The 12145-nt window shown below is 39.0% G+C and overlaps 1 protein-coding gene across 3 annotated transcripts in view; it reads right to left on the bottom strand.

Moving 5' to 3' along the window:
• The window catches only part of LOC309506616 (seizure protein 6 homolog), a 67079-nt gene extending 57661 nt beyond the window's left edge, over positions 1-9418 (bottom strand). For all 3 annotated transcript variants that reach the window (XR_014208870.1, XM_082180507.1, XM_082180508.1), the window contains exon 1: positions 9229-9418. Coding sequence is in view for 2 of the 3 variants with exons in the window: in XM_082180507.1 (XP_082036633.1) it covers positions 9229-9415 (187 nt within the window). In the remaining variant the exon portion in view is untranslated. The remainder of the gene's footprint in view (positions 1-9228) is intronic.
• Between the last annotated feature and the right edge of the window lie 2727 nt (positions 9419-12145).

Here is a 12145-nt window from a genome sequence, read left to right as displayed (position 1 = left end):
TAAAGACCCCGATATACTTCAAGCGAAATCAAAGAATTAACTGATGTGACAATTTCGAACAAAATCAGGCCAAAATAAGTTTGTTTGGAGTTCTGAGAGTTTGAAACAGCATGATAAAGCTCCAGCAAGTAAACACCTTTGCACTACCATTGGTCCGTGGCGATTACGCAATGGTAGGTGTGCGCTGAGGCTCTCCATCTTTCACATGGAAATCTTTTCTTCTATTCAGTCCGTTGAGATCAGACGTCCGCGAGTAAAAACATGAACACTGGATAGCCGCTTTATAGTAGAAAATGAAGTTGTACTTCTGATTACAGTATATGAGACACTGACTGTTTTTCATGTTTAATACTGTAAAGCTGCTTGCATTTAAAGCTACATTGTGTAGGATTTACTCCCATCTAGCGGTGAAATTGTATATGACTACCAACTGAATATTACTTTCTAGCCCCTCCCATTCCGAGGGCGTTTTAACTCCTACGGTGGCCGCATTATTTCAAATCTGCCGGCAGTCGCGAGTAATCTCCCTCTTGCATTCGTCACGGTGCCACTGAGTGTAAAAACGCGAAAGGCGAAGCTTGAATTTCCAGGATGTCCCTCTTTGTCTAATGTATTTTCAAGATGGATGCGCAACATGGCTTTCTCCTTTCGAGCGACTCGCTCGTATGTATTCTAAATGGCAGATTATACACTTACGAGAAAACTTAATTAGTTGGTTGAAGGGATAACACATTAATTAGAACGTATAATTTTGAAAGAACAAAGTGTTTTTTGCTAAAAATCAACTTAAAATAGTACACAGTGTAGCTTTAAGCAATCTATTGTGTAAAGTGCTATATAAATAAATGTGTCGTGACTTTACTAGAGCGTCAAATTTCAGAGCTCGTGCAAACATATCCACTTTGCTATGATCAGATGATTTTCTTATGCTTTCTTAAAAAAATGCTTAAAAATGCTTGCTGTTTTATTTGATTTTTTTACATTTTGTTGTGTGTTTATTTTCTTATTGAGAGGAAAGCGTGCAGCACAGCGTGCGAAATACGTCAATATTCGGGGGCGTCCCCATTTCCCGGTTGTTGCGCAATACCAATCTAAATTTTCTCAATATGCAGTAGGCCATAACATTACAATATTTCATGAATGCAAGCCAAGACAATCAGTCTATAGCCTACATGACAACACACGCACTTAACAATTTTTTAGAATCCGATATGCTATATTATTCGTAAAGCAACACTGACATAGGAGGTTGCATTGGCTAAAGTTGTTTGGATGCACATTGTTTTATAACAAGGAGAGGCTAAGTTGTGCATTACAATGCAGACATGACAATAATTGGCACTAATCTGGCGCACTTACAAGAGCAATCAACTTAATAAATGTCAGGTATGGCCTATCGGAGAATGGCATGCAATCAGTGCACTTGCAAATGAGAGCCTGCAGTTTGACCGATCGTGGTGTGACAATATCAGCCTGCATTTTGTTCGCTGATTTAGTTGCACAAACAGCGCAAGCGGCTCGTGACAGAACACAGACCGACTGAATGACACTTTAATTTAAGTAGAAAATCTCAAATGAAGATCACGGAACTCCAGCGTAGAAAGCGCGCGCGCTTGATGATGTCAATGATATTGCATGTGTTGATATAGTCGTGTTGATATAGTCACAGTTATCGTTTAATGACGTGGGTGTCGTCGTCTCTCATCGTCTTGTCTTAGTCATGGGAAAAAAAGTCGTCAACGTACATTTTTCGTCATAGTTTTCGTTAACGAAATGAACACAAAATATTTTATTTTAATTTTTGACAAAATTCGAGACTCCCTTCAAATTTTGCTTTTGAGGCTTTCAGGGGGTCTCATGGGTTAATCGAAAACAAACTTTGCTGTGAGTATATCGGGGCCTTCCGATAGGCTATATAACCGCCTTCCCTTCAGCTGGGTCAAAGTCTCATATTTGTATGTTATGTCTGACAGACTCTGGGTTGCGACCGAACCGGAGAACAGCCAGCAGCCTCGAAGAGAGGACCTCATTTGTGCTTCAAAGAAACATAAAAGCTGAAGGCTGGTCAGATGCTTTCTATTGAGCTTAAGTGGCCGGATCACAGGATTTTTGTCTTGTTGTATTGCTCAGCACCCGTGTACTTGACATGTGCAGCAATGGATACACAAGTCACCAGTGATTACTTTATCAACAAATTTACCTTCATTTTACCTTCTATGTGGTGAGCCTAGTCTCATGATACTGTATTTGCTGGATCAGACACAGGACTGGATCCTCTAGAGGTGTGAAGTGGGATTCCACCTTTTTAAAAGTGCACTGTTACCTGGAACATCACAGGCTGTACCTCCTAGCTGAGGAGGAGGGCTTATGAATAAATGGATGGTAGATCTAAAACTATGCTAACTGTGCGGCAGTAAGGAGTGAGTTGTCAACACACTTTTCACACACCTACACACACTAGATTTCTCTCTCTGTCCTCCTTTAGCATCACTACCAGTGGAGAACAGCCTGAATGTTACCGCCACGGTGCCTGAATAGCATGCCGTTTGAAACAGCTATTAGCTATGTTTTAGCTAACAGCTGCCAAAAAAGGGTTCGCGCAAGGCCGTTATCATCACAATCATCATCAAGTGGATGGGGTGTTAGTCAGCGGAAGTCAGACCCATTAATACTGTAATTCTATTGATCAGCTTCCAAAATGTCTGCCAAAGAAAGCTGTGCATGTGAAAATTGTTCCTAGCAGCATGATATACCTTCCTGGTCTTAATAAGCATGATTCATTGATGCATGAAATTGCACTGAAAATATTTGTCTTTGTAATGGTTTTAAAACTGATTGTAATGTTATCAGAAATGATCTTTGAATCAACTTTTTCATCTTTTTCCATCTAAGATAACCAATCAGTTTTAAGGGCCATTCACACTAACTAGGTTTCCTTCCACACATTTTATGCTAATTTTGGGATATCACTTAAAAATGTCAGTTAAAACCACCAAGATGCTGATAAAATTAAGTTAATATAAATCAAATGACAATATAATATAAAATAAAATATATAATAAATTATATATGTTTTTATATATGACAATTTCCAAAAACGTGCAAAATATATTTTAAATAATACTGTATATAAATGACAACATGTTTCAATAAATTAATGGCTTAAAAATGCTGATTAAAAACACCAAGATGCAACTAAAATGTCCAAAAAAAACCCCACATATATAAATATTTATGATATATAACATATATAAATAATATGTATTAAATTATATCTAAACATTTATTAAGACATTTTGATTAAATTATATGAAAAAAATTAAGATTTACTAAAATAAATAAATAAAAAAGAAATAAGATACACACATAAACTACAATGGAATAGTATAGCTTTGTTGCTGTAAATCACTGTTAGTGTGAACCGCTCTTTAGTTTTCAACCCCTCACAATCAACCATTACTCTCCATTCAGTTATGTAATAGCCACTTTTTACAATCCAATCAGCTCCTAATGGATTCTTTTTTTTTTTTTACCCATCAAATATCCTGTTTCACTCAAAAGGCAGATCATCTATGTAAAATAGGATGTAAATGCCAAGTTATGCTGACTTGAAGTTAAAACATACTGATGATGTACTCTCTGATAAGTGCAGGGTGTACAAAATAATTTATTATAACAAAAAACCAAGACCAAGACCTCCATAAATCTGCCGTAGACTTGTGCACAGGGGCGGTTTGGCCTTTTATTATTGGCCGTCACACACGACAGGGGAGCACGAAAATTAATGTTGCAGAAATGAGACGGCCTCAGGCAGAAGTGAACCTGGCATAAAGGTGAAATACAGCCTGAGCTGCACATCTGCTTAAGCTGATCTGACACCTCAGCCGCCGAATGCTCTGACACCACTAAATGTCAAAGCTCTTTTACGGAAACTTTGCCTGTCTTTTAACGCAGCCGTCAAATACACTGATCCATCCAGACGTTTATCACTGAGAAGGGCAATGTTTGCGCCAAGATGTGGAGGTTTCAGGCTTACAAATCAGACATGGACGCATGACACGACTCCCTAATTGGGTGAAATACTGTAGTGTGTACAGAATGGCAGGTCAAATAAAGTTGAAGGGATAACGGTGCTTATAAAACTGAGAAAGAAAAGAATTACAGTTTGCGACTAGCGCTCAATTTCTGAGAAAAACTCGCAATTCTATGGGACCCAGCATGGTACCATCTCTTTCTGTCAACCCACCGACTCTTTAAATGTTAAAGCAATTTCCCACAGAGAAGCGGAGGAAGGAGAGTGCTTGATGGTTAATTGTGAAGCCTTTTCACTGCAAAATCTCCTTTACTCTTTTTTCTTATTTCATGAATGGCCCTATTTTCATCTATCAATCTCCATGCCCTCGGCCACCTGCAGCATTGTTCATTCTTAAAGGCGTGCTTTGAAATGACCTGACACGATTCCTCTTCCTGTGCAGGTCCAGATCATTTTTTAGATGACTCCAAGGCGTAACTCCGTGATGAGAGGGCAGGATTCATTAGCCTGTCAACCTCTCAAAAGAGGCAGCTCATTACGCAGAAATTAATTAGCCATTCTCTCAGAGACAGCGTGTCCATCTATAATCAGATCTGTCTCGTCTTGCACGCCTGTCTAACGAAAATGTTTCACTTTTTTCACACCAGACAAGGTGAACCTAGGGATCAAACGGAATGAAACATCAAGGCGTCATCTTCTTCCAGAACAGAAAAATGCAGGCAATTAAATGATCAACGACACCGTTTATTCATAGAATAGCTTGAATTGTTTAATTTCGCTTTACAGCTATTCCGACTCACCCGTCACACAGTCAAGCTCACCCCGAGATCTGTTAAAAATGGTTCTACTTTCATCTTACGCTATATAAAACGCAAGGGCGGAACTGAAATCAAATCTGGATGTGGCGAGCTCCAGATCATTTGGGATTTAGGGCCTCGGTCCAATGCCGCACAGACGGGCAGGGTCGGAAGGAAAGAGAAGTGCATGAATGAGTCAAGGCAGGGCACGTCTAGACACATAAAACTACCACATTCCCATCTATCACAGAAATCTGGTCTGTCAGTGCATGACAGCACTTACAGTGCCTCCATGAAGACCTTGCAGACAAATAAGGTCAAAGGACGACTTACACAGAGTTTAAGATTGTATCATAAAATGGCTTGATTTAGACTTTACGGTCAAGCAGCAAATAGTAAACCTTGACCATCTTGAGAGTACAGAGCTCCTGATGGGTTTGAAAGATATTAATCGAATACTGCTGTGACATTGCCACCGGCTGGCTGAAGAATGCCTCTTTAACTTCTACTAGATGTGAACTAGACGTAGAAACTAGAAAACCTATTTTTTGAGCACCAAATCAGCATATTAGACTGATTTCTGAAGGATAATGTGACACTGAAGGCTAGAATAATGGCTGCTGAAAATTCATCTTTGTCATCACAGGAATTCATTTGAAAATATATTAAATATATATATATATATATAAATATATATATATATATATATATATATATATATATATTTATATATATATATATATATATATATATATATTTATTATATATATATATATATATATATATATATTTATATTTACAGTATTTTTGATCAAATGCAGCCTTAATGTTTTTTCCCAGCCAAACTTTTTAACGTTAGAGTGTTTGTATCTAAAGGAGGAAGGTTCTCTCTAATTTAAGTCCTGGAGTTAGTAATACAAAAGGAAAAAATTTTCACAAAAGGTTTCACTTTATTTTGATGGTCCCTTTAACATTTTCTGTTGACTATAAGTAACATTGCACCTACATGTCTACTAACTCTCATTAGAGTGTTAGAAGAGTATTAGTAGATTAGGGTTAGAGTTCGAATAAGTTGACATGTAGTTGGAAAGTTACTTATAGTCAGTAGAATGTCTGTTGGGAAGCATCACAATAAAGAGTTGGCAGATATGAAGCAGACAGTCTACTAATACTCTAATGAGAATTAGTTGACATGTAGTTGCAAACTTACTAGTAAACAGAATGTTAAAAAGGGACCATCAAAATAAAGTGTTACCAAAAAATTATAATTATTATTAGTATATACATGCCAACTGGCCAATAACTCTTTTATTTACTCACAAAAGTCTAGTTTTGCTTCCATGTGGTGCTTGGTGAATGCGACTTTTGCTCTCATGAAAGTGCAAAGAAAGTAGCAGACGGAAAAAGTGAGAAGTGGAGCCCTGCTTTGGCTGAGGATGTGTGTCAGTGGGTGAGAGCGTGTATCTCAGCTGGTGATCCCTCGCCCTGCAGGGTTAATCTCCTCTGGGAGGGGCGAGCGGCAGGGTGGAGGATATTACAGCAGCTTCCTCAGTCATCACTGCACACTGCAACCCGCCATGCACTGCTAGGCTCAGCCCAGATCAGCCGACTTTATCACGGCTCAACTACACAACTGAGCTCATACTGGGGCAGGACTCCAATCCTCAGCTCATAATACCTCGTCTAAAGCGTTCACAAAATAGTTTACCCAAAACACTTGCATATGCACACCTGCTTCCCCTGCAGTGCCGTATGAGAGTGACAACCTCTCAAGCTTCTGACATTTAAGTGGTGGGGTGAGGGCGGTGCGGCAAAGGGGGCGATTACCTGTAGAAAGGCCATTCAGACCCCAACAGCCTTCATTTCAAACTTCACTCCATCAGCCCTGCCTTGTTTGTGTTTAACCTTTATCCAGACGCAAAGGGGTGCAGCGAGGGTCCTTTCATTGTGATCTGAATTATTTAGAGGTCTAAATCTTTAATGTGCGTGTCTTTGATGGAGGTTCCCATTTAGAGAATCTGTCATTCGTCAAACTGTACGGCCTGCTGAACGTCGGGACAGGACAGGTGTGTTAGATCTGCGTGGATGGTATAGCAGAGAACGACTTGCTTTAGACACATGACAAGAGATCAAAGTTCAATGTAAAAAGATTTTGATGCGTTCATACTCTAATGCTCACACCACAAAGCCGTGGAAAAGAGCTGAGGCGATCAAAGAATGCTCATCCATGTTGAAACACAGCCAATTTTCTTTGTAGACATCCCTGACATGACCATGTTAAAAACTGATATTGGAGGGGAAAAAAGAACATCCAGAAATGTTATTCCATTCAATTGTCTGGTGAGTTTTTGAAGTAAAAGGAAGGCAGGAAAAATTATAGCAAATGCAAACAGAAACAGCGTCTAACCTCACTGATTGCAGAAAATCAAGAGGACCTTCTTCATTTTGTCTTGTAGCTCAATGAGGATCATTTTCTCTATAATCTCAGTATGTTGCAGTACAAGGCTTTAGGTTTGGTTTTAACATTGACAGGGACATTTTAATCTCAAATTATAGAGATGCACCATGTTTTTGAAAAGAAAATGAGACCGCCTATTACAGCGCATCAGTTGTTTTTGCTTAAAGGTATAGCGGAGGATGTTTTACTTCCTGGTGGGTAGTCTAAACTATTGGTCCTCCTAATTGTCAATCATTCTGGTGAATCAATCAAACTTTTCAAAAAGTGGAGAGGGCGGGTCTTATCTAAAATTTGGAAAGATCCTCCGCTATACCTTTAAGACTATTTAATTTAAATATATAAGTGTTTGTCCACTACCTTTGGTAGACTGAATAAAAGCGTCCAACAAAATGTAACTGACTTTTTTAATGATTATTTTTTTAAATAAAAGTTATTTTACAGTATGTTCATGCTGGTCTTTTCAATAATCCCGAAGACAAATCCTCCAAAATCATAGATTTGTGTGAAGAACAGACGAAAGTTTTAGTCATTATTATAATTATTATCATGAATAAAAGAATGAATTATTATCAATACTTAGTAATATGATAATATTAATATGTTAAATTTTTTTACATTTTAAATGCCATATATTCATGCCATTTGAATATGCATATATTTTGCACTGCAATTTAACTTGCAGTGTTGTTATTGTTAACTAAAACAAAACAAAAATAATTTTAGTAATTCAAATAAAGTTCAAATAAAATAACCAATATTATATGAAAAACTAAAAATATGAAAATTCAATTGTGCATTTTGTCAATTGTGCAGCTTGACAGCACCTGATCTACATTATCTGATAAAGGAAAGAGTGAATATTCTGCTAAACTTCTCCTTTTATGTTCTACAGAAGAAAGAAAGTAATTTAGGTTCGGAACGACAACAGGATGAATAAATAATCAAAATATTTTTTGTCCACACTCGACTCAACACTACAGTCATGTTTCAGTGTGTATTTACGCTAGATCTCAATCCATGCTTTGTTCTTGTCCTTCCTTGTTTGCCATTACATCAATGCCAAGGCAAGTGTAAACCCAGTGGCAAAATTAGCTGCTCTTGCGTGTGCACATCCATCCAGCATAGCAGCTGGGGAACATTAAATTGAACCGGAATCAGGGGAAGCAGAGCCTTCGGAACCAAGTAATTGGAAGTTTTGTAAAGAAGCAGAGAGCCTTTATGAAATATGTGCTGTCTGTCTCCTGCGGATGATTGCAATGAGTCTAACAGGGGGAATGTAGCTTCTTTTCCATGAAAGCTGAACACCACTGATTACCCCCCACACACTCATAAAGACAGAGAGAAAGAGGGGGTGGAGTGTAAACGACTTTCTTATTCAAAAGGCATATTAAGGATGTGAAAAAAAATGATATTAGCCACTGCAAACCCGCCACAGTTCATTAGCTCACAGAAACAAAAGAATTTTCCTGTAACGGTCATTTGTCATTTTATCGTCCCGCATAACGAACGAGAGAGTGGCGCAGCGCTGGGCCGGGGCGCATCAGCGCTCTGTAACCTTTTCTGTTGTGCCGATCTCCCCTTGATGACTCTGTTAAAAGACTATTAGTAGAGAATTATCCAAGTCATTCTCCGATGTAATTATGCAGCCTATTGACAGCAGCTGTCATTTTCAGGCTAACATGAGCATATTATGTTGACATGAGATAACAAGGAGTGTTTCCCCTTCAGTGCACAGAGAGTCTCTCCTAATAGAAAGGAATGATTGAGAGCTCCCTACTCCCAGAGTCCTAATCGTTCGTGCCAATCTAATCAGTAAGTGTACACTCATAAACAGGTTTGTCTAGAGCGCTGGATCCATGCCAGCCGGAGACACTGGCACAAGTGCAATTAGCAGGAAGTAGATGAAGCAGATGTTTAGAGGTTGACGTAGGACATCTCACCTTGGTAACGCAGCAGCAAGGAGCTGAACTGCGGCTGCCGGCTACGGAAGTGGATGGATATTTGGTTGCTCCAGCTGCGTACCACCAGACCTTTAAGCAAGATGGACTCGTTGGCCAGCATCGAAGGTTCCCTGCCGCCCAGGTCTTCGAATCTGACCACGTCACCCTCAGCCAGGCTCACGTTCATCACCTTAATGTTATGAGATAAGAAAAGAAAGAGAGCAGAAACATGGTTGAAGAACCAATTAAATCAAAGTGAGCTTTTTGAATTTCAACTTCTCATAGCAATGGATTTTTTTTCCCCTCTGGATTTATAGAAAACAGTGGACATACATGCAGCACGGGAGAATTCGATTATTTTTGGAAGTCATGAATATTCCCACCATGGTGTCATTTCCACCTCATCTCAAATTAAGTATTGTGTTTAATATTATTCTGGGATGGAAATGACGGTGATGGAAATTACATTTCTAACCTTTTTGGAATAAAAAGGCTGACTCCATAGCTAGCATCCAGAGTTGTTACTGTTAATTTTTTTCCTTGAAATAAAGCCTAAAATAAAATGGAAATGGAACTGTCCAGAAAAAAAAAAAAGTTTAGTTAAAAGTTTTATAGAACTATATAAAAAAATTGTTTGTTTAAAAAAAAAAAAAAATGTAAGTGTAACTTGGCTGATTTTCAACCCACTTTGTATTGTTACAATGTCAGTAGTATATATATGTTTACTTGTTCTCTGTGTTACCTGGCCTGAGAAATTCATGTTTATTTGTCTGCAAAAGTGAAACAGAAAGAACGGCATAAAACACAGTGGAATACAACTGTGACACACATAAAACAATACAAGTCGACACCATTATGACTAAAAGTTTGCTAAGAAGTATTTCCTGCTAAAGCAAGATGATATTTGACTCTGGTAAGCGTATCCATAGCAGACTGGTGGGAGTGGCCTTGGATGGCAACATACCCAGTGCATTATGGGTATTGAAGTTTTCATTCCTATTCGGCAAAAGGAAAGACAACAGCCTTTTTTCTTTGTTTCAGTCAGGTAGCACTGATAAATAAATAAAAATCTGCCTTTTTTACTGCATAGGCATACGCAAAAGTCAGTTTTGCCAGCAGTGAGGTACCCCTTAATTCCTGCAAAAAAAATTCCTGGGATATAAAAGTGACTCCCCCATGGTTTCAGACATGACTCATCCAATCAGAAGCAAAACTGTGTTTGTTAAGTGATTTAATAGGGATAGGAATGTTTAAAGGTGGAAAAGTTTCGACAATACATAAAAGCAGAAGGACAGATTGACGTGTTTTCAGCTGTGCAGAGATGGCAGTGGGGTGACACATTCTGCCACACTGACTGCACTCATAATGGTGTTGGCTTGTCTGTCTGCCAAGCTGCATGGTAATTGCACCACGGGCAATCTCCTGTCTGCTGAAGCCAGCATGCATATCCTCACCTGTCACTAATAGAAAGCAATAGCCGCCCATTACTTCTAGTTCTGCCCGTCTTCCACTTTAGACAATACATGCAACAACTGCATGAGCCAATATCCAATATGGCAGCGTGGGTGGAAGTCGTGACACGGAGCAGAGTAAAAAAAGTGTGCATCTGAGGAATAATTACAATCATGCTGAATGAAAAAATCAGAACTATTCAACTAGCACGTCGTCGTGAAACCGTGCCATTGTGGCTGATCTGGGATGAGCTGGGATGTGCCCTTGTGCTCCTCTCAGGTAATGAAAGTGTCTTTAATCAGATGCAGGCAAATGAATGTGACCCGATGAGTGACCCTGCCTAGACGCAGACGTGACGATAGGTTAATGAGGCCTCGCACACGTCGCCCTCAATCTAGACACCTCAAACTCTTTACGGCAAAAAGACACGTCAAACTCTCAGCACAAATTAATGCCACTGTCTGAGGTTTACCATCAGGAAAATTTCACAAAAAGCACAACAGTACCCAGCAATTTAAATTCGGCCACAGTGAATGATGAGGACTGAATTTAAATAAGCACTGCTAAAAACACGCTTGAAGGCCCCTGAGTGCCGTGAAGGCAACAGGTGACAACCTGATGATGTGTACTACAGAATAAATTCACGCTTAATAAAGCTGGAGCTGCAATGTGCTGAAGCAGTCCATAAAACAAAAGTGCATTACAAAGTAATCACATTACACTAAAAGCCCTTGGATAATAAAATGTTTCCAGAATATTGCTCGCCATAATCCAATTTGCGTTGGCACCGGGCCCGACCGTCTACCCTACGCATGTAATCCCTTGCATAAACATGACTGTCAGTCAGATGCAGACGTTGGCGTGTAAATGTGCAGCCGCTGTGTCATTCGGGGTCAGCGTTGATTAAAATGTTTGCTGTTTTTTACACAGAGCACAACAGACAGGTTCAAAATAAAGAGAAATTAAGTCAATTATCCCAGCACTCCCGGCCCCACATGCCATAGAATGAACAGGGAAAAGAGGAAGCCCATTTTTTTTGGTCCCAAATACAAAAAAGACCTTAAAGGGACAGTACGCCCAAGTTTAAATTTGTACAGATATTAAAATATCAATATTAAGGTATGTCAGTACTTTCTTTTGCTATAATATCACTGTATTTAACAGACTAGTAGCAGACAAAAAGAAAAGAAAAGTGATTTGTGCAATAAATTTGGCCTTTTCAGACAAAAATTTTGGTGGGAGGAACTACGCTGCTGAGAAATATGTATCAAAATTGTCACTGAATCAAGGCTCATACCTTTCATTTCTTGTATGAAGGCTCATACCTTACATATCTTGTGCATTTTTGTCATTTTCTAGCACGGCACCTCAGACAAGCTGTCAGGGCTCAAAAGAGTGTCGCTGCATTCAAAACAGTCGCTCAGTGTGGTACTATACGCCATGTGGATTAACATAAATACGGTTG

This window comes from Leuciscus leuciscus (genome assembly GCF_965113295.1).
Source record: "Leuciscus leuciscus genome assembly, chromosome: 9".
Classification (NCBI taxonomy): Eukaryota; Metazoa; Chordata; class Actinopteri; order Cypriniformes; family Leuciscidae; genus Leuciscus; species Leuciscus leuciscus.
Note: the sequence above shows the minus strand (reverse complement) of the source record. Positions and strands in the feature narration are given on the sequence as shown.